Source organism: Oryctolagus cuniculus, chromosome 7, assembly GCF_964237555.1.
Source record: "Oryctolagus cuniculus chromosome 7, mOryCun1.1, whole genome shotgun sequence".
Classification (NCBI taxonomy): domain Eukaryota; kingdom Metazoa; phylum Chordata; class Mammalia; order Lagomorpha; family Leporidae; genus Oryctolagus; species Oryctolagus cuniculus.
The window spans coordinates 149,825,554-149,849,243 of record NC_091438.1 but is presented as its reverse complement, the minus strand read 5'-3'; the positions used below and the strand labels follow the sequence as shown (position 1 = coordinate 149,849,243).

Below are 23,690 nucleotides of genomic sequence, written 5' to 3'. Positions count from 1 at the left end.
CCCAGCTCCAGGCACTGCAGCCATGGGGGAATGAACCAGTGGATGGAAGACCTTTCTCTCTGTAACTCTGCCTCTCAAATAAATAAATCTTTAAAAAAATTCATGGCCGGCGCCTCGGCTCACTAGGCTAATCCTCCGCCTGTGGCGCCGGCACACCGGGTTCTAGTCCTAGTCGGGGCGCCGGATTCTGTCCTGGTTGCCCCTCTTCCAGGCCAGCTCTCTGCTGTGGCCAGGGAGTGCAGTGGAGGATGGCCCAAGTGCTTGGGCCCTGCACCCCATGGGAGACCAGGAAAAAAAAAGCACCTGGCTCCTGCCATCGGATCAGCGCGGTACGCCGGCCGCAGCGCGCCGGCCGCGGCGGCCATTGGAGGGTGAACCAACGGCAAAGGAAGACCTTTCTCTCTGTCTCTCTCTCTCACTGTACACTCTGCCTGTCAAAAAATAAATAAAAAGAGAAAAAAAAAATTCAGAAGCAGTCATAAATCTTTATGTTTGATTGCCATTATCCTAAAAAGATAAAAAAAAAAAGGAGCCATGCATAAAGAAGGTCCTTTAAGTTTATGATGACTAGGTTTCTGAATTCTGAGAAGACAGTATTAAGAATTATACATTATGCTAGCTTCGACTGGTTCCTAGGTCCAAAGCAACACAATCAACCACTGAGGAACTGATTCATAAGAACAAGGCAAAAAAAAAAAAAGAAAAGAAAAGAAAAGAAAAGAAAAGAAAAGAAAAGAAAAGAAAAGAAAAGAAAAGAAAAGAAAAGAAAAGAAAAGAAGAAGAAGAAGAAGAAGAAGAAGAAGAAGAAGAAAAAACAAAATATGAACCAAACATGTATAGTGACATATACCTTGGAGACATTTGTATATTTGGAAATTCTCATTTGCATTTTTAGACAATGGAGTAACTTTTTTGCAGACTGTACTAAAACACAAACACATCACTGAAGAAATCAGACTAGGAATTTCAGCATTCAATGGATGTTTCTGGAAGTCAAGGAAAGTAGGCCATTAAACAATAACTCAAACAGCACCTCTTCTTCAGTAAGCATAAGAGTATTAATGGCAGAACAGCTTACCTGGGATGGGGCTCTTTCTTGAATTTAAGCTCCGAGAATCCATAATCTCTTCTGTTTGCCCATCTGCTTCTGTTTTGCTTTGAGCCTCTTTTGAATCTTCACTAAGGCAAGTTCTCATGCTTTCTTCCTCTTCTAAGACTCTCTGGACTGTGGGAGGAGCACTGGAAGTTGTGACTGCAGCAGGAAGAAAGACTGGAGTAGGAGGAGGGGAAGCTGGAGGAGTCGGAGGGGCTGGAGAAAAGGAGGGAGCTGTGGACGGGGTGACGGGAGCTGAGATACACTCCACTTTCATTTCTTCTGGAGGATGTTCCAAAATCTCCAATTCAAGAGTCAATGGTAACACTTCTTGCTTCACTATTTCCACAATGTTCTCCGTGGCTAGCAATTTTTCACTAACTCCATTCATTTCGTTAATTAGGTTAGTACTAGAAATTAGTGGCATATCATTAGGTGCTACACTACAGGGTTTCTTGCATACATCATCGTCAGTCTTCTCTGTTGGTGATGGCTCTGACGTATCTGTGCAAGATGTGGGGCTAGGTATAGGGATTGTGTCTTCTTTTGAGGAAGAGAGTTCACATCTGTCATCTACAGCAGTGGTGAATAATGGCTGGCTACTAAGAGCAGCAGAGCTGGGGGAAGCAATTGTACTTCGAGCAACTGGAGAAACAGTGGCAGGTGACGGAGGCAGAGGAAGCTCTGGTATGGTTTCTACTGCAGTAGTCTCAGATGTCTGACCTGTTTGTTCTTTCTTCTCCCCACTAAGGACTAGTCTACGAACTGGGGAAGGAGACTTTAACACTGGATCTGGTTTTGGCTTCTCTTCTGGGAAAGAAAAAAATAAAAGATTTTTAAGAATAATTCTGTATCAGAGACTGTACTGTATTTCCTTGGGTCAATTCTTTTTAACCTCTAACCCTAAATCACAAGTAGCACAATAGAAACCAAAATATTAGACTTAAGTAATACTCCAAAAAATGTTTTTTTTTCCTTAGTTATACTATCACTTGGTCTCCAATACATAGTTTAATTTGAAGCAAGGGAAGCAACCAGTTAACAAAATAATTATGTTAAAAAAAAAAAAAAAAACAACAGAAAAGCTCATCAAAATTGAAGCTCAACCATTCTTGGGTTGAGAGTAGGACTTTTCTGTAAGCGGGGAGACCATATCTACCAATCCTGTTTCCTATGGAAAATTTATCTACCCATAGTGAGATACTACCAAGGATAAATATTAGAAATAAAATTATTATAAAGAAATTGATGCTATGTTTCATTCTATAGATTTCTGCAATTGGGTGAATTTTATAAAACATGTATTAATTGTACAAAAATACTATGTCTTAACAGAAACCAACACAGTGTTATTTCTTAATGATGAAGTTTATTATCACTAAAATCAATTTCCTGAACATAAAGTGCAGTTTAAAAATTTATTTAAGGTTTTTTTTTTTTGGACAGGCAGAGTTAGACAGTGAGAGAGAGAGAGAGAGACAGAACAGAGAGAAAAGTCTTCCTTTTCTGTTGGTCCACCCCCCAAGTGGCCGTTTCCGCCAGCGCACTGTGCCGATCCAAAGCCAGGAGCCAGGTGCTTCCTCCTGGTCTCCCATGTGGGTGCAGGGCCCAAGCACTTGGGCCATCCTCTACTGCACTCCTGGGCCACAGCAGAGAGCTGGATTGGAAGAGGAGCAACTGGGACAGAACCCAGCGCCCCAACGGGGACTAGAACCCAGGGTGCCGGCGCCGCAGGCAGAGGATTAGCCAAGTGAGCTGCGGCGCCGGCCACATTCATTTCTTAAAATAAGCATAATCAGAAATAGTGTTAAGGTATAAAAATGGAAACATATCTTCACATATAAGAGCATTCTTTAAGGAAAAACCAAAGTAAATACTCATATAAACACACTCAGTAAAAGAGAATACAACATATACATGTCTGCAGTACTGAAATTATATATAAAATACCAATCTGTGTATAGACATACAGAGAATGAGATTGAGAGAGAATCTGATGACCATTAGGGTACCAGAAAAATATAAGGAATGGTAGTTAACAAAACCCCACGTTCTAAAATTCCAGATGAGTGGATACATGGTTTATCCCTGAGTGGATGTAACTAAAGGAGATTCTGGCTTCAAGCCTTTGCTTGTTTAGCAAAATAAAAGGCTCCATTAGAAAAACAGACACTCAGAGTATGATTACCAAATGCTGACAAAAATTTTAAGCATTATTAATGACAGTCTAAAGTAAAACATACTTTACTTTCTCCCCTAGATTTGTTATGTGTTGGTGGAATTGAGTCTTTATAATAAATTGTAGCTAAGTCTGTGAAAGAGAAATAGATGACAGATACCACCATTAAGCTGTTTGCTAATTCATTCACTGTAATTACAAGACTTAAAATTCACCTTAATTTTTGGGCATGGAAGCTAGTGCTTCTACAATTTAATTTTGCCTATTTATTCTAGTGGTAAAATCAAAAGGCTCTCTGCCACATTCCTCATGCTAAGCTGCCATGGCAAGAAAAAAAAATACTTCAGAAAAGTATCTTTATTTTATATGTGTTCTATGTGTAACATATAATAAATGTGTATTTAGTAACATATTTCTGATAGAAATAATTTTCAACTCACTGGAGTAACTGTTATGGGCCAACCAGATTATATCGGAGTCCTGTGAAAGCATACTGGAATTACACTCTTAGCACTCACTGAAACCTAAATGCAGTAACTTCAAAAATAAACAAAAAAAACCCCAATAATTATCATATTAACAATCTAGTATGTGTATGTCAATTCAATGATAAATTTGGGGATATGAAATTTCTGAGATTAAAAATTGAAAGAAAAGAAGGTCTAGGGCTGAAAACTTTTACATACTATTGAGAAAAATCTAGCATTAAGAAAATTAGAAACAAAAAAGTTAGTTATTTTGAAAGCTTTCTTACTCTGAAATAAAAATTATTTAACTTACTCATCAAAGCTAAGATACAGGAAGTTGAGAACTACAATACAGTATATTTAAATAGAGAACATTTATTTTATCCCTCTCAACACTTTTATTTACTAGTAAACATTTGGCCAGCTTTAGGAATGTGTAGAGATTCGATTTTAAATAATTTTTCCTAATGAAATAATCATGCAAGAATGAACAGAGATAAATGTCTAGAATATTTAAGTTAATAAGAGGGTGAATGAGTGGATGGAAAATCTCTCTCACCACCCATTCTGCTGCTCAGCCTTTTAAGTAGATGAAAATATTAAATAAAAATTAAAATTATATGTAATAGGAAAAAAAGGAAATTAAAAGTCCAACAATAAAAAATTGATGGCCTGGGCATATTATGCTTATTATGTAACACTTAAGATATACTCTTATTTATTTAATTTAAAATTTGCATTTATTTGAAAGGCAGAGACAGAGATAGAGATCTCCTGTCCATTGGTTCATTCCCCAAATGCCCACCAGAGCTGCAGTTAGGCTAGACTGAAGCCAGGAGCCTAGAACTCAATCCAGGTCTCCCACGTGGTGGACTCAGGTATTTGAGTCATCATAGCTGCCTCCTGGGGTGCACATTAGCAGGAAGTTGGAATTGGAAGCAGAGCCGGGACTCAAACCCAGGCACTATGATATGGTCCAATTTTATTATTCAAATTTCCACTAAGCAAAAAATGGTATCCTAACTGCTGTGCCCAAAATCTGCTCTTAAGATAGGCTTTGAAAAGAGTACTTAGTGAGACATAAGTTGTTTATAATAAAAGACATGCTTTTTTAAAAGCAGGGCACAGAACTGTAAATGGTGCTTAAACTTAGTTTGATAACTTGAAAAAAAAAACCCACAATATTAACATGTGCACAGGGTAAAGTCAGTTTAATAACAATGGCTCTGAACATAAGAGGGTTTTTTTTTTCCATTTTGCTTATCCACAGTTTCTATAATAAATGTGTCTTATTTATAATAATGATAAAACTGTTCCCATTTACTGTAATACGCTGGTGGAAACAATGGCCTAGATGGGTGCAATTTTGGTTGTCCAAAGTCTCACAATGATGAAGGTGCTATTATCATCAAAGAGAGAGAGAGAGAGACACACACACAGAGAGAGAATACTAGTAAGTATCCCACAGTTTGAGGGACACTTCACAACCAAATGCCAACAGAGTCTCAGTGGAGCAACAGTGCTATGAATGGTTGGATTAAAATAGAATAGTGTTCTCTGACTATACCAGGTGCTTAAACCAGGCACACAAACTAAGGTACCTACTAGCTCTTGTTTATGTTAATTATCCATACTATAGCCTCAACACATTGGATTTCTCATTTAGGGAACAGCAATCATTTCAGCCATGTCTATATACCATCAACACCAATTCAACAGTCTTTCTCCACAAACCAATGTGAGTTATCTCTTCTGTCTTCCTAAACAACCAAATAAATGGGGGGGGGGGGGAATCACTCGTCTAGACTCTGGTCTTCGTGTTAATCACTCCAGCTATCGATGTCAAAAACTCTGAGAAACCATAAGCTTAATATATGGCAGCTAACATTTACTAAGTACTTACTATGTGCTATGAACTGGGTCAAATACCATACAGAAACCATCCTCTTTAATTCTCACAACCACTACTGGGATAGAAATTATATTTTCCTATTTCACAGGTGGGGAAACGGAAAGTTTTAGAGATTAATAACAGACCTAAGGTCATATAATTAGCAAGAGCGCTAGCCTGAGAATGATTTCAAAACCCACATTCCTCCAACTCAGAAAGGAAAAGTCATATGAAGACAAGAGTATTTAGGTGAATGAGGCAGAAGGGAGACTCTGGGGCTACACTGAGATTCTGTCACCCAGTATATGTCTTCAGTAATGACACTTCCATTGAGAAAGAAAAACCCATCTGTCAACTGCAGAGACTGCTGTTTCCGGAGATTATATATCAGTCTTCAAAAATAGTGAATTTTTATATTCTAATTTATTTTAAAGGGAATCTACAGTTAAGAAAGAAAGCTTTAAGGCTTCTTAAGGATAAAAAATATTCATGAAAAAATGAGTGATTTCTTTCTAATATTATTTGAATCATACAAATTTGGTTTAGAAAACAACTCTGAAAACTATTCCATACAGTGGTAGGTTCTTTGTAGCAGCAGAGAGTAACAGTTTTTTCCTAAATAGTTGGTACTAAAAGGAAATATCAGTAGTTCCAAAGAATTATTTTTATAAATTCTATGAAATGTACTAAAACTACTACAAGTTTTTCTTTTCATCAAGGTAATAAGAAACACTGTCCAGTGCACCCTTTGCTATATCTTTTATCAGTCTGAAATGCTAATTTTATTATTCAAATTTCTACTAAGCAAAAAATAAAAATTAAAAAAAAAAAAAACCAGGAAATCAGAAACCTGCATTTCTCTATTCTTGAAATCTAAGCCTAAATAGGACAAAATGCAGGACTCTCATAATGTGAAAATCTTAGCACTCTTTTTCACAAAATAACTGCAAAAGAGGTAATACTGTCTTCAGAAAACTCGGGGCAGGCACCGTGGCTCATTTGGTTAATCCTCCACCTGCGGCGCCGGCATCCCATATGGGCGCTAGTTCTAGTCCTGGTTGCTCCTCTTCCAGTACAGCTCTCTGCTGTGGCCCGGGAGTGCAGTGGAGGATGGCCCACGTGCTTGGGCGCCTGCACCCCATGGGAGACCAGGAGGAAGCACCTGGCTCCTGGCTTCGGATCGGCACAGCGCCGGCCATAGCGGCCATTTGGGGAGTGAACCAACGACAGGAAGACCTTTCTCTCTGTCTCTGTCTCACACTGTCTATAACTCTACCTGTCAAATAAATAAATAAATAAAAAGACAACTCAGAACTATCAGCATGAGGGTAACTTATTAATTTTCAAATACTGTGATACAGCTACCAATAAGGGCACAGGAAGTATCCAATAGGCTTAGCGTAACTCTAATCAGCCAAACAATTACACTGGTGCCAAAGTACAATGAAGTAAAGTTGGGCAAGTTTTGAAGGGAATGTGTTCAAATTATTCTCTACCAAATTAAAAACATTCTGAATCTTGTCTCAAAACTGTGTTATCATTGGGGGTGGGGGTGGTGTTCCACAATATCTATGAACTGCACTTCTTCAAGGTAAATGGCTTAATAGTAAACATGCAGTTTTAAGAATGCATGAGTCCTCCTTTAATTCTAAACACTGCTGGAAGACATATGTGACAATGAACTTTTAGCAGCACACCGGAGTTGAGGTTTGTGACTTTAGTTTTGGCTTAAAACAACTATATGTAATAAATATAGGACATGCCTCTGCTCAGGTTTACTAAACTTCTCAATATTCAAGTGACAAAACATACTACCCCAATCCTAACCCTCACAAGCCAGGAGACTAGCAGGAACTCGCAGCAGTCACTGCCTGCTAGGATCCACATGAGTAGGGATCTGGAGTTAGGAGCTGCAGTTATAAAACCCCAGCGCTCCAAGCTTAACTACTCCAAATGCCTGCCCCAAACTTTCTATTTTTAAAAATACCATATTATCATCTTTGTATGATGTCAAAAACACTTAACCATACTTAGAAGTTTATCTTTCTGAAGCTTTCTAAGTGTGATTAACTTTCAGTCTAGTAAAAAATATTTAATATTTAACATATCCACTTATTGGGTCATTTCCAAATATTTTAAAGAATAATTGTATAAAGTATATTTAATAACAACTGGCTATAATATATAATAACATATGTAAAGATAGCAGGCTACAAATAATAACAGAATTGGAAAAATGAGTAATTTGAGAAAAGAGGCAACACATAAATGATTTCCATTCATTTTTAGGATGAAAGCAGAAAAATTACAAAGCATGGTCCAGGTTTCTTGCTCTTTCTTTTATGCCTACTGAGAACTATCCCCCAATTTTACATAAGGTCAAGCTACAATCCAACTAGACAGGAAAGAGAGATTGTGAGAGTCCACTTTCTGGCTTGAGAATCCCTTGAAAGCTTTCCATTTATACTCTAAAAGGTACTGCACATATTTATTTCAAAAACCATTTGGCACTTCATGTTCAAGGTTAATAGGAGTGGAGACTTTAGTAGAATTAATACACTATTATTGCAGTAGTGCTATTCCTCACTTCATATGTTACTAAGTGTGCCCTTTGAACAATCTCCTGAGGTAGGTCTTCATTCCATTCTTGAAGTGAAGTAACTGAGACACTCGGGCTGAGTGACTCAACCAAGACAAAATAGCCAATCCATGATGTGGCCAGGATTTCATCTCAGTGCTGTCTTCAACTGTGGCTATAAAGGTCAATGTCAGAAAAAAAAAAAAAAAATTCTAGTATCTTAAAAACAGCAAGACACACAGGGACATGTTTAATATATAAACTGTGTTTTTTGGAAAGCAACATGTTTTGATGTATTTCCCTCCTTCACTTTGTTAAAAAAGCAAAACGGAACAAAACCGTAAGGCGGCTAAGCTCTTACCTATACAGAGATACTGAAAATGAGGCATTAATAAAACAGGAAACTCTTCTTTAGTTCTCTAGAGGTAAAGTATTTTATTTTCTGCCTCAAAGTTTCTTAGAAATTGAGTGTCTAAACAACGCTCAAATGTTTTACGCTTACTCTTGAATGTTAAGGGCAATTAATTAACAGAGAGAGACTACAGATAAGAGGGAGGAAAACAGTCATACACAAACCTTGCTTCTGGTCGCTAGCTGCAGTGACAGGGGTGCTGGCAGCAAGATGAGCGCTCTCCACAGTCCCATAAGCCACAGGGCTGTGCTCGGGGACCTGGCTGGGCAGCTGCTGGGATTTGAAGTACAAAAAAGGGTGATAATGAGCGTGCGAACATAAAAACTAGCAACATGGAACCCAAGCAAGTGGGGAAGACAGAGGAGGGCAGGAGGTCACAAATAAAAAAAGGAAAGCAAGGGAAAACACATAAGGCCAATTTAATAAATTCAAAAGTGCATGGGAAGACAGGGTGAAAAGGAAAGAGGCAGCAGGAGGGGGGGGGGGAGGAAAAAAGATGATTACTATTAACCACCGCAAGGAAGACAGCACAGCAACCACCAGTACAACGCATTCTCCAGTGTTCCTGCTAAGGACAAGCTGACTTTAAACTAACAACGGGTTTATATCCAAGAAGGAGTTCAGCATCCTCCCAAAGACCAAACGGATTTGGCCAACTTCATTTATAAATTACCTGGCAAAGCAGTCTGTCAGTCAAAAACAGGACAGATAGTTACTGATTCAGGATTACAATATTAAAGGGAGTGATCCCTGTAATTTGTCCGTATCATTAAGGTGAAAAGCAATCTGCAAAGTATCTAAATGCAATTGCACCTTAAAATGTTTTTAGATTCAGAATGATGGTATCTTTTCAGAATCAGAAATCTGAGTAAAATATCTGGCTTTTTAGAGCTCTGAGGAAAACTACCATTTTCAGCTCAGTCATTGTATTAGAATGAAAAATGTCCATCAAAATAGGTTGAGAAAATTGCAGCCATTGTTCAACTTAGAGGGAACAGAATTACACAAGAAAGGACAAGAACACTCATTCTACATCACATTCCAGGCAGGTATTCATTCTCAATTTTAGGGTAACACAAAAGCCACAAAACAAAGCAGTGTCTCTCCTCGGAGATCTAAGGTCCATTTTTGGTAGCTATAATCTCCTGACTGAATTCTGTAAGTGCTATCAGAGCACAGCTCCCTGGAGAATTCTGTTCTGTTTCTTTAGGGGGCGGAAACGGGGAGCAGGAGAGAAAAGGGAGACTAGGATGCGAGTGAGCCTGGGTGGATGAGGGCACTGAATGGTAAGGGTTAATAAAAAGTATTTTGAAGGCAGGAAGTCCCACTTAAAAAGGGGATATATAAACTGAAATGGACACGAATTATTGATGATGATACCATTTAAGTAACATGCTCCTCAGAAACAACACCAGGCATTTATATTGGACCACGCAGGATCGTCGAAGGGCACAGGCATTCCGGGAAAGCTGTCATTTCACCACCTATTTCACAATTACATCTACACGAAGATGACTACAATTATACCACCATTTATTAAAAAAGGAGAGTCATCGTTTCACTTTGAATCATGGACATAAAGAAATAGTGCAACCATAATTATTCTACTCTGAAACTGCAATTTCAGTGTTAGGGGATTGTACTCTTGAAATTTAAGACTTAGGAGGACTTCATAGCTAAAGATGAGAAGAGATTCTAACTCAATTGGCTAAAAATAGTTTTGGAGTAAAAATACATCTGAAAATAAATCTATGTTATTTAGCATTTATTAAACAGTTATCCACATTTTCCCAGCAAAGAAAGATGTATACTATGTCATTTATCAGAAAGGATGAAAATATAACTACTCCAACTGCCTGGAAAATTAATAACAACAATAACAACAACAACCCAACCCAAAAACCACAGACATGGTAAGTTGCTTAAGACAGTGAAGACCTACTGATAACTATAAATTTATACAGACCTGAGAATTTTTCAATCTAAAATATCTTCAATCATACAAAAGAGATTCAACCATACACACATTTAAAAATTCACAAAGGCCCTAGGGACCAGTGCCCCAGCTCACTAGGTTAATCCTCTACCTGGAGCACCGGCATCCCATATGGGCGCCAGTTCTAGTCCTGCTTCTCCTCTTCCGATCTAGCTCTCTGCTATGGCCTGGAAAAGCAGTGGAAGATGGCCCAAGTCCTTGGGCCCCTGTACCCGTGTGGGAGACCAGGCTCCTGTGTGGCTCTGACTTCGGATGGGTGCAGCTCCGGCCATTGCGGCCATTTGGGGAATGAGCCAATGGAAGGAAGACCTTTCTCTCTCTGTCTCTCTCTCTCACTGTCTGTAACTCTACTTGTCAAATAAATAAAAAAAAATCTCTAAAAAAAATAAAAATAAAAATTCACAAATCTCTAGGAAGAGTTGTAGAGTCCTAAAAGAGAATGAGATAACATGCTGGTTAAGTAACAGTTCCAGGGTACACAGTTAGCACAAAATGCTGGGGAGTACTTTTCAGTTTCCTCAGATATAATATGAAAAAGTAAATAAGGAGTCTACAATCCCTTTCAGTGTTAACAGTCTGTAAGCCTTTGATAGTACAACGAAAATGGCCGGCACAACGGCTCACTAGGCTAATTCTCCACCTGCGGCGCTGGCACACAGGGTTCTAGTACCGATTTGGGTGCCAGTTCTGTCCCGGTTGCTCCTCTTCCAGTCCAGCTCTCTGCTGTGGTCCGGGAGGGCAGTGGAGGATGGCCCAAGTCCTTGGGCCCTGCACCCACACTGGGGGCGAGGAGGAGGTACCTGGCTCCGGGCTTCAGATCTGCACAGCGAACCGGCTGTCGCGGCCATTTGAGGGGTGAACCAATGGGAAAAGGAAGACCTTTCTCTCTGTCTCTCTCTCACTGTCTAACTCTTCCTGTCCAAAAAAAAAAAAAGATAGTACAAAGAAAATAATAATATATTAACATGTCATCTAATACTTTAAATTTTTTTTTTTTTTTTTTTTTTTTTTGGACAGGCAGAGTGGACAGTGAGAGAGAGAGAGAGAGAGAGAGAAAGGTCTTCCTTTGCCGTTGGTTCACCCTCCAATGGCCGCCATGGCCGGCGCGCTGTGGCCGGTGCACCGCACTGATCCAATGGCAGGAGCCAGGTGCTTCTCCTGGTCTCCCATGGGGTGCAGGGCCCAAGCACTTGGGCCATCCTCCACTGCACTCCCTGGCCACAGCAGAGAGCTGGCCTGGAAGAGGGGCAACCGGGACAGAATCCAGCGCCCCGACTAGGACTAGAACCCGGTGTGCCGGCGCCGCTAGGCGGAGGATTAGCCTAGTGAGCCGCGGCGCCGGCCCCTAACACTTTAATTTAGTTCTAGATTACTTTAGGATAATCTCAAATTTCAGTTTAACCTCTAACATGATCTCTGTTTTCCTAGTGAACAGTCTATTAAGAAGTAGTTCTTCTCTTTCCATACCACAAATAGTCATGAACTATTTTATGTAGTTGATAAGTCAGAAAAGCAGTCTACCCATTGACTGAAAATATCAACTCAATGCTATATGCATGTTGGTCCATATAGGGAATTCACACAACACTGTTCAGAACATTTAAGGATTTCAAAACCACTGCATCTCAGTCAAAATCACTGCCAGTGAGAGTGAAAGTTTGTCACAATGATTCTGGAATCAAGGCCATCAGTGTTGAGATAGCAACCGTAAGAAAGTCAGAGCTGGAAGCCCAGGCAGATTGAGCAGCTCTCTTCCAACGCTGTTTCAATGTGTAGAAGTGGTGTCAGCGCTAAATCCCGCACACTTCCAGTTGTTAAAAATCAAAGTTCTGACTGGTAGAAGAAAAAAGCAAATTGTTTCTTACTTTTCAACAACAGTGATAAAGGAGTTCAAAGTATGGCAAGAGAGTAAGCTCAGTGTGGTTCATTAACTGTGACAAAGATATTAATACAAGACGTTAATGGGGGAATTGGAAGTATATCAACTATCACAAAACAATTTTTTTAAATTTAAAACTTCTAAAATAAAATGTTAAAATTTTCCTTTGTTTATTCTACTTGAGAATTTGTTGAGTATTAAGTTTAAAAATACTGCATCCCAAAGGACAGTAGTAAGTTTTGCCTCAAATACTAGAAGCATTCACTTCTTTTTTTAAAGCAGTATGTTCACCAATCAGTACAAGAGCAAAATCTGGAATTATCCTTTTATTTCTTTGCACAACTTAAAATCCATTTCTCTTCAGATAACCTATATGTTTTCTCTCCCAGAAATGAGCCATTTTCCTTTCTTTTTTATTTTAATCATGGACATGATAAAATGCTTAAGAACAGAGGTAGGCTGGCGCCGTGGCTCAATAGGCTAATCCTCCACCTTGCGGCGCCGGCACACCAGGTTCTAGTCCCGGTCGGGGCGCCGGATTCTGTCCCAGTTGCCCCTCTTCCAGGCCAGCTCTCTGCTGTGGCCAGGGAGTGCAGTGGAGGATGGCCCAAGTGCTTGGGCCCTGCACCCCATGGGAGACCAGGAGAAGCACCTGGCTCCTGCCATTGGATCAGCGCGGTGCACCGGCAGCGCGCCGGCCATGGCGGCCATTGGAGGGTGAACCAACAGCAAAAGGAAGACCTTTCTCTCTCTCTCTCTCACTGTCCACTCTGCCTGTAAAAAAAAAAAAAAAAGAAAGAAAAAAAGAAAAAAAGAAAGAAAAAGAACAGAGGTAGTTACAGACGGGGTCCGGTTACAGCTATGACTCTGGGGCCACATACCTGTTTCTCTACTATTCATTTTAAATGATTGAGGGAAAACTCAAGGGAAAAACCATGTTTCTTAATATATAAACATTATATGAGATTACCATTTTATTGGCACTGACACACCCAACATTTATATAGCATGTATGGCTGCTACAAAGCCATTTGAGTAGGGCTGAGAGAGAGGATGTGGCTGCAACATAGAATAATTATTACTTTACTTCAATTCACTGAAAGAAAGCCAGAGTCATCAGCTACAAGGGTGCTTTAAAAAGTTCTTAGAGGGGCCAGCGTGGGGTGTAGTAGATTAAGCCTCTGCCCAGCACCAGCATCCCCAATGGGTGCTGGTTCAAGACCTGGCTACTCCACTTGCAATCCAGCTCCCTGCTAATGGCCTGGGAAAGCAGTGGAAGATGGACCAACCAATGTGGGAGAGACCCAGAAGAAGCTCCTGGCTCCTGATCAGCCCAACTCCAGCTGTTGCAGCCATTAGGGAGTAAACCAGTGGAAGACTTCACTGTTTTGCTCTCTTTCTGTCTAACTCTGCCACTCGAATGAAAAAATAGATCTTAAAAGAAAGATTTCATCAGACTAGCATACCAAGTTAAAAAAATATAAAAGTTCTTAGATAATGGAATTAAAACATAAGCTTATTTTGATGCAAAGAAAGCCTGAAATTAAGCCAGCAGGGTCTTCAAAAACTCAGTGGAAAATGCATGCCAGAAAAACTTTATATGGATTTCATTTTTTTCCACCAAAATAAACATCTCCTAATTCCATTTTCTCATAAACTTTTTTGAATTACTCTCTTGATATAATTTATTGTCATCCTTAAGAGGCTACTTAAAAACCTCACATTTTACCATGTCAAGTGTAACTGATTTTTCAAAGTCCCACTCAAGGACTTTCAAATAATCCTTGTATAAACATCTCCTGTATTTAACATATGAGGTAAATAAACAAATATTGCCTCCATTGAGAAACAGGAAGATCAATAAATAAATAGGGCTGGCGCCGCGGCTCACTAGGCTAATCCTCCGCCTAGCGGCGCCGGCACACCAGGTTCTAGTCCCGGTCGGGGCGCCGGATTCTGTCCCGGTTGCCCCTCTTCCAGGCCAGCTCTCTGCTGTGGCCAGGGAGTGCAGTGGAGGATGGCCCAAGTGCTTGGGCCCTGCACCCCATGGGAGACCAGGAAAAAAAAAGCACCTGGCTCCTGGCTCCTGCCATCGGATCAGCGCAGTGCGCCGGCTGCAGCGCGCCGGCCGCGGCGGCCATTGGAGGGTGAACCAACGGCAAAGGAAGACCTTTCTCTCTGTCTCTCTCTCTCACTGTCCACTCTGCCTGACAAAATAAATAAATAAATAAATAAATGGGGGCCAGCTTTGTGGCATAGAAGCTCACTCTATTGCCTGCAACACAGGCATCCCATATTGGTGCCGATTCCTGTACCAGCTGCTCTACTTCCAATTTAGCACTTTGCAAATGGCCTGGGAAAGCAGGGTATGATAGCCCAAGTATTTGGGGCCCTGCACCCATGTGGGAGAACTGGATGAAGCTCCTGGCCTCTGCGGCCATCTGGGAAGTCAATCAGCAGTTGAAAGTTCTCTCTCTCTCTCCTTCTCTGTAACTCTGACTTTCAAAAATAAATACATCTTAAAAAAAATTTAACAAACATATTGATGCCTGACAAAAGGACTCAAACATTTTTCTTTTCTAAGTAGGAGAGAATCTCTCACATTCAGTTATCAGAAATGTGTATGTTTCATCATAATTTTATCACATACAAAATGTTGAGAATTCACTGGTGACTAAGAATTCTTAGCTTTATGGAACTTATGTTGAATCAAAGGAAACAAATATTAAGGAATAAACCACAAAATTAACAATTGAATTATAATAGCTATAAGTGTTATACTGGAGTGTATTAGAATTTTTTTTTTTTATATTCAAGATGAAGAGAGAGAAACAGAGGCAGACAGAGAGAGATTCACACAGAGAAACAGAGACCTCCCATTAGCAGTCACTCCCCAAATGTCTACAACCACCAAGATTAGGTTGGGTTGGGGCCGGTGCCAGAGCGCAGTAGGTTAATTCTCTACCTGCGGCGCCAGCATCCCATATGGGTGCCAGTTCTAGTCCTGGATGCTCCTCCTCCAATCCAGCTCTTTTCTATGGCCTGGGAGAGCAGTGGAGGATAGCCCGGGTGCTTGGGCCCCTGCACCCGCATGGGAGACCAGGAGGAAGCACCTGGCTCCTGGCTTCAGATCAGTGCAGCTCCGGCTGTTGCGGCCATTTGGGGAGTGAAGCAGCAGAGGGAGGACCTTTCTCTCTGTCTCTCCCTCTCACTGTCTGTAACTCTACCTCTCAAATAAAATAAATAAAACCTTAAAAAAAAAATAAGGACTAGGTTGGGCTAGAAGCTCAATCTAGCTCTCTTATGTGAATGGTAAAGACCCACTAACATGAGCCCAAGGTCTGCACTGGCAGAAAGTTGAAATTAGGAGCCAAAGACAGAAACTGAACCCAGGTAGTCTGATGTAGGACATTGGCATCTTAACTGCTATGCCAAACACCTGCCCAGAAGCATTTTTGAGGAAGCAATATTTAGGCTAAGTTACAAAGAATCAATGTGAATGCAGGCAGCTGGAAGGCATGCAGAAGGAAGCCTTTTTAGTAGAAGGAACATCACGTTTGAAAAATCTGAAAGGAAGAGCATTATGTGATCAATCAATTTGTGCAAGAGGGTAAAAAAGCACACAGGAAGAGCTGAGGGGCTTAGTGAGAAATCAAACAGGTAGAAGTTCGACTGAAAGGGCCATTCAAGCCACATCAAGGGTTTTGTTCTCAATCCCCACATCAATGGGAAGCCACAGACAGATTGAAAGTAGCAGTGTAATATAATCAGATTTATGTTTCAAAAAGATAATTTCAAAAAGATTACAGCATGGAAAATGAACTAGAAAGAAGGAAGACACAATTTATAAGGTCAAGGAAATAATTTTGGTGGTAATAGTGGAGGATATGATTGAATTGTACTTAATTACAGGAAATAAAGTGACAGGACTAGATTAGTTACAGCAGGGAGGGTATCAGTGAGAGGCTAAAAGAAAGACATTACATTTTTATGATGTGTGCCAGTCACTGAGAGGCTTCCGATTCAGCAGGTAAAGGACTGAGGGAAAGACTATGAACCAAGCTCTGTATCTGAAGTGCTCACAAGACACTCAAATACAGCAATCAAGTAGAAAGTTGAGTATTAACCTGAAGCTCCAAAGAGTTGTTACTCATACTTCAACTGATATATAGAATGAAGTAAAAATTCCCTTTAATGCAGGAGTAATAACCACAATGATGATATCAATCATGCATTAGTAACAAGAAACAACACATTGCCAGAATCATAGGATGAAAGGCTTGGAATAGGCATCAACCAAATGGATCAGTTCTTTCATTCTTTCCAGATTTTCTCAAGAAATTACAGTTTTAATAATAACAATAAAAAGCCTAAGAGATGAACTCACTGTTTCCACTCTGAAGCCCATTCCAGTTTATACAGCCTTCATCCTTAAATTTAAGTGTTTTCATCCATTGATCTTAGTTCTTGTTGGATCTGTAACAAAAATCTTATCCCTTCTCAATAAAACCCTTTCACATGCCTTAAAGTGACAACAAATATTTATTGGCCATCTTTTTAAAATTAATTTGAGAGGCAGACAGAGTGGGAGCTCCCATTGCAATGGCCAGGGAGGCTGGGACCAAAGCTGGGCGTTAGGAACACAATCCAGATCTCTCCCACGTGGTGGCAGAAACTCAATCACTTGAGCCCACACGACTGTCTCTCTGGATCCAAACTGAAAGGAACCAGAGTCAGGCGTCGTGGCCAGGAACTGAACTCAGGTACTCATGACAAGTGACATGGGTATCTCAACTTTTAGGCTAAACACCTGCTCCTACTTACTGTCTTACTAAGTACCATCTATTAAACTAAATGCTTAGAGTACAGTGCTGAAAAAAAATGTGTTGCAACTTGCATGGGGCTAACATTATAAATGGTGGAAACAAGCAATAAATCAGAAAGTAAATGTCAGGTAGGGGCTAATGTAATGAAAAAACTAAACCAGAATAAAAGGGAGTAAGCAGTGTGTGGTGTTACTAGAGTGGCCAGAGATGGCTCTCCTGAGGAAGAGATATTAAGAGGCATCTGAAAGAGGCAAAGAGATAAGACTTGGAATGTGAAAGAACAGCTCAGACAGAAGAAATGCTTAAGAACAAAAGCCCTAAGGCAGGAGCAGGCTGGAAAGATGGATCCCAGACAGCTCAACAGTAACGTAGAGGGCTGACAGAGGAAATGGGAGGAGACCAGATGACTGGACTGAGGATGAACTTGTGCATGTCACAGCGGGAGAGAAACCGGACAGTTTTCAGGAGGCAAAAGATGGGATCCAATTTATGTTTTAGGAGAATTCTTCAGTCAGGCTGTCATGAAAATAATATACAGAGAAGCAGCAAGATAAAAGCAGGGAGATGAGTAAGGAAATTAATTACTACTGCCTAGTGGAGAAACCAAAATGGCCCCGACTGCAAAAATACTAGTGAGGGTGGTGAGCATGGGTCAGACAAGACCTTCAAACTGAATGGTCACGAAGCATGAGATATGGGGACTTTGCAAGTGGTATAGACTGAAGTGTAAAAGTATAATCTACCAAATGAAGAAAACAAGGAGAGCACATCAAACTTCTGAAGAAGCTTTTCTAACACAGGGGCCACAACTCAAACCGCTTCATAAACCAACAGCCGACCTAATGTGAGATGCGAATTGGAGTAAAACAATGTAACAAACTAGCTAGGATATAATCAGCCTAAAGGCTTTTAAATACACAAAACTGTTTTTTTCTTTAAACACTGAACTGACAAAACAATATATAAATGTCTTCCTCGGAGGCAAGGAAAGATTGCCAAGGTGTCAGGAATGATGAGAAACCCAGACACATCAGTCAAAAAGCTTTAGAGTAAACTAAAGTATCTTCAAAGCTTATTTTAAAGTACCAATGGGAAACTGTTGAAATGAATAAAAAATAAAAAAAACCAAAAAACAAGAATGAGGATGAAATTCTCTATATTAAAATGTGTTATGGGGCTGGCGCCGTGGCTCACTTGGTTAATCCTCCACCTGCAGCACCGGCATTCCATATGGGTGCCGGGTTCTAGTCCCGGTTGCTCCTCTTCCAGTACAGCTCTCTGCTGCGGCCCGGGAAGGCAGTGGAGGATGGCCCAAGTGCTTGGGCGCCTGCAGCCACATGGGAGACCAGGAGGAAGCACCTGGCTCCTGGCTTTGGATCGGCGTAGCTCCAACTGTAGCTGCCATTAGGAGGGTGAACCAACAGAAGAAAGACCTTTCTCTCTGTCTCTCTCACTGACTGTCAAAATTAAAAAAAAATTTTTTAAATGTGTTATAAGCTATAGTACTTAAGAAAAATGCAAAACATAATTCACTAAGTGGTTAGATGCAGAGCTAGTCAATGAAAAATACTGACAAGATCAAAGCCATTTGGAACAATCAAAGATAAAGGTAAAACCAACCATGGAAGTACAAGAAGAAAATATTTGTGGGGCCAGGCAGGTTAAACCGCTGCCTGCAGCACCAGAATCTCATTTGGGTGCTGGTTCGAGTGCCAGTTGCTCCACTTACAATCCAGTTTCCAGCTAATGAGCCTGGGAAAGCAGCGGAAGATGGTCCAAGTGCTTGCTCCTGGCTCCTGGCTTCGGGCCTGGCCCAATAATAGCTGATGTGGCCATCTGGGAAGTGAACCAGTGGATGGAAGATCTCTTTCTTTCTCTGTCTCTCCCTTTCTCTAATTCTGCTTTTCAAATAAAATAAATCAACTTTGAAAAAAAAAAAAAAGAAAATATTTGTGAATAGTTTTATTTTATTGGATGGCAAGTCTTTCAAAAGTATAAGCCCAAATTATTTAGGAAAACACAAACATTTATGACTACAAAAATTTTAAAACTTCTATGTTAAGACACAATCAAATGAACAAAAAGGTTAACGTATTGCTAAGGTTTGACTGTGTTCCCAAAGCTCATGTGCTCCAATGCAACAGTATTAGGAGGGCAGGGCCTAATAAGAGGTGATTAGGCCGGCGCCGCGGCTCACTAGGCTAATCCTCCGCCTTGCGGCGCCGGCACACCGGGTTCTAGTCCCGGTTGGGGCGCCGGATTCTGTCCCGGTTGCCCCTCTTCCAGGCCAGCCCTCTGCTGTGGCCAGGGAGTGCAGTGGAGGATGGCCCAGGTGCTTGGGCCCTGCACCCCATGGGAGACCAGGAAAGGCACCTGGCTCCTGGCTCCTGCCATCGGATCAGCGCGGTGCGCCGGCCGCAGCGCGCCGGCCGCGGCGGCCATTGGAGGGTGAACCAGCGGCAAAGGAAGACCTTTCTCTCTCACTGTCCACTCTGCCTGTCAAAAAAAAAAAAAAAAAAAAAAAAAAAAAAAAAAGAGGTGATTAGGTCTACCCTTCATTAATTAATTAATGTTGTAACAGGAGTAATTTTGTTATTGTCAGAGTGGGTTTGTTATTCTCTTGGACTTCCCGCTCTCCAGAACTAAGAGCCAAATAAACATCTACTGTTTCTAAATTACCGAGTTTGTGGCATTCGATTATAGCAGGAGAAAATACGGTGTAACACATATGTCAAGAAGGTTTCTTTCGCAGGTAAAAAAATTTTTATTTTAAGTTAAAACAAAAATTATTGCCCCAAAAGGAATTTATACAAAAGACAGAGAAAGTTCTTACATACACAATGATCAGTGAACATAAATTTTTGTGCATTTACAAATCAATAAGTAAACGTTTAACAAGCTTTTATTTAAAAAAAAAATCTGTCAGATAAGCAATAATGCAGAGAAAAGAGTATTCTCTTATACTGCTGGCAGCAGATTAGGTGAATGTTTCTGGAGGGAAGAAGTAAGACAGGAACCCAAAAATGAGCACACAAAGTTGTTTATCACATTATTCCTAATGTTAGTGACAGATAGAAAATAATGTGAATACCCCTCAATTAAATAAACTATGGTATATCCAAATAAGGGAACACCTTGAAGCTATTAAAAATTAAAATTTACCTTATCTAAAGAAAAACATGAACATTCGTGCATAATCACTAAAAATATTCCTTATAAATATCTTATAAAGACTCAAATAAATTACAGGCATGGTATATGTATATCTGTACACAAAGGCATTTCGATTTTAGAAATGTTTTAAATAACAGATAAAAGATTGAACCTGACAGTTTCTTGTGATCTCTTAAGACAGTTTCTGTGTTCCTTTATAACTATAAACATCACAATTACTGATGCTCACACGTTCCAATACTACTGTTCCATGTCTCACTGGAAGTAAGTGGTAAGGAACAGGAATTCTTATACATGCAACAATCCAATTCACATTACAGCACCTAAGGTAAAAATCACACCACGAGAAAAGCAAAAGCTTTCATATAATTTGACGAAGAACTGTGAAAAAATATAATGCGAGTAAAAAGGATACATTTCCTTTACTAATTAAACTGAGTCTACCAAAACACCTTAAAGCATACTTGTTCCATTGGCTTCTAGAAGAAGGCACATATCTCAAAAATAGTCTTGGATCAGATTTTCTTTGCTTCCTTGCTTCAGGAAGAAATTCTAACAGGCAATGAAGCAAGGAAATCACAGATTTATTTTTAGAAATTATGATTTTAAAACAAACCCTGTTTGAGACAGAGCTGATAAATCAAATGACCTTGCTCTGCAACTCTAAGTAGGGACTTCTGATTGTCTGGATACAAATTCATTTTCTTTCTTCTTCTTCTTCTTTTTTTTTTTTTTTTTTTAAGATTTATTTGTTTATTTGAAAGGCAGAGTTACAGAGAGGCAGAGGCAGAGAGAGATCGTCCATCTGCTGGTTCACTCCCCAAATGGCTGCAACAGCCGGAGCTTGCGCAACCCGGAGCCAGGAGCCAGGAGCCACCCACATGGGTGCAGGGGCCCAAGGATTTGGGCCATGCTCCATTGTTTCCCCAGGCCATAACAGAGAGCTGGATCAGAAGCAGAGCAGCCAGGACTCAAACCGGCACCCATATAAGACGTCAGCATTGCAGACAGAGGCTTTACCCTCTATGTCACTACACCGGCCCCCAAATTCATGTTCATCATGACATCACATTTAAAAGTTCTCGGAGAACTCACCCAGCTGAGACACCTACTTAAATTCTATACAGCTTTCCATACTATTGAAAAGTAGCATTTTCAGGTCAAGAGAAGATACTAAAGATAAATTATATCACTAAAAATAAGGTAAGATATGGTTTAATTCTATAATCACTATCTTTATTGCAATTACCACTAGAACAAATAATATACCTATATGCTTCAAGGTAGAATATACTAATTCATCAGTACCCATGACTCAGATGAAAAAATGAAATTTGAAAACACTGCATTGGTATTTCCTTTATAATCTTTATGCAGGAACCTATTTTTACGTATCTACTATGACATGAATATTACCACCTAACTTTAGGAATCTGTAATTGCTAAATCATGAAATAAATGAACTAATAAACAAACAGTACGAGTATATAAGTTCCCTAAGTATGTGTGTGTACATATATATTTATAACCAGCTTTATATATAAATGTTTATAATTAGTTTTATACGTGTATACATATGTGTGTATATATATATATATGTTCATAATTAGCTCTTCAAAAGGTGGCTATAACTTGCTGATTGGAGAAGCTGTATCTGCCCTCAACAGGTTCCAATCTTTCCTCTTCACCTATGCCCTGTGGAGTAAGACTCTCTCCCAAGTTGTAACTTTACTTCACTATAAGAGGAATTCTAAAAATGTAAAAAAATAGAGTAGGGAGAGAAAGCATGTTATACAGTCCATAAAGAAAAATTAAGTGACTCTGATACATCACAACCCATCCCTTTAGAAGCACAAAATTTTTGAAGTCTTCCCTACATAGCATCAGGTATTTATTTTCATTCTACAAGGTGAATAAACACTGTCAGGAAGCTAACACATTTCTTGAATACAAGAATGTTTCTTGTACCTTTCTGACAGAATCAAGAGCTGAATCATTTCATGGATTGAGGCAAAGTAACAAAATTTCCACTTCTCTCTACTCTAATATTTAGGAACTAAGATGATTTAGCACAGCTCTTCATTTTATAGGTAAAAGAAACAGCAGGGGTTTAGAAAGATTAACATTCTGACCCCAGATCCAAGGGGCAGACTGAAGCCAGCAATAATCATTCTAGCACCCTATGCTGTCCACACACAAACCTACAGCTATCCACTCTGGCTGTCTGTGTGGGCACATATACACACATGCCTGCTTTCTACAAATGTGAAAGACAAATTCTCCAGGAGTTTTTCCACAGATAATTTTAAAATGTATGAAGAAGGAGAGCATCAAATCCTGTCTACTTCTCTTGAGAGAAAAAGCAACGCAGCAAAAATCTGTTTCTCCACTCCATTCCCCTTATATATATTCATCAATTAACGCTTAACATGTGTCATAAAATTATTGAGTATAATTGCTGCCTCAGCATTCACTCATAGGCCTGACGTAAGTTATATGAAACCCAGCCATACCCATTCCATCTTGTCTTCCCTGCATGTCTGCTTGTGATACAGGCCACTCAGTCCTCATCTACTAACCCAAAACCCAACAAACCCCACAGCTATTGCTCATGATAAAATGTACTGCTAAACACCAGACAGAAGTAACTAAATTCCACCTTCACAAGTGTTTTCTTTGCCAATCTACAGCCCCACGGGAAAGCCTGTGGGATGCCATGGCCTTTAATGCAGTCACAGCCTCAGAGGTGCTCACTCTTTCCCATCACTCCCCATTCCTCCTTATCTTATCTTAACTTCCTGCTGCCGCCAGTCTACCCACTGGTCTCCCATGAGCACCTCTAACCTTTATGGGCTCTGAAAGCAACTTTTTCTGATGTATGTACTTGGTTCCATGCTCTCATTGTGTCTGACCTGAGCAATACATCCAAACCTAACTTTCTCCCAAGTGAGGCTCTCATAGAGGGTGGCCATCCAGGATTGTGGTCACTTTAGAGGGTGAGACCTTGAGACCAAATTAAAAAAAAAAAAAAAACACACCAACAGCATAACTCTTGCCACGGTCAAACTCATTATGTTCCTCTTCACACTTCTCCATGTATACTCATTGTCATGGTTTACTATGACAGCAGGCATTTAAAGTTTGAAGAGCCATCCCTGACTCTTTCCTCTTCTCACACGCAAAGGGAGCCATTCA

General features: G+C 40.1%; 1 protein-coding gene across 43 annotated transcripts in view; it reads right to left on the bottom strand.

The window, feature by feature from the left end:
- EIF4G3 (eukaryotic translation initiation factor 4 gamma 3) overlaps positions 1-23,690 on the bottom strand; it is a 378,821-nt gene that overhangs the window by 141,463 nt on the left and 213,668 nt on the right. For 31 of the 43 annotated variants that reach the window (XM_070079133.1, XM_070079138.1, XM_070079134.1 and 28 more), the window contains 2 exons: positions 8,785-8,893; positions 1,079-1,903 (listed from right to left, as the gene is read on the bottom strand). In XM_070079133.1, coding sequence (XP_069935234.1) covers positions 1,079-1,903; positions 8,785-8,893 — 934 coding nt within the window. The remainder of the gene's footprint in view (positions 1-1,078; positions 1,904-8,784; positions 8,894-23,690) is intronic. The other 12 variants (XM_070079144.1, XM_070079149.1, XM_070079145.1 and 9 more) reach the window with 1 other exon arrangement.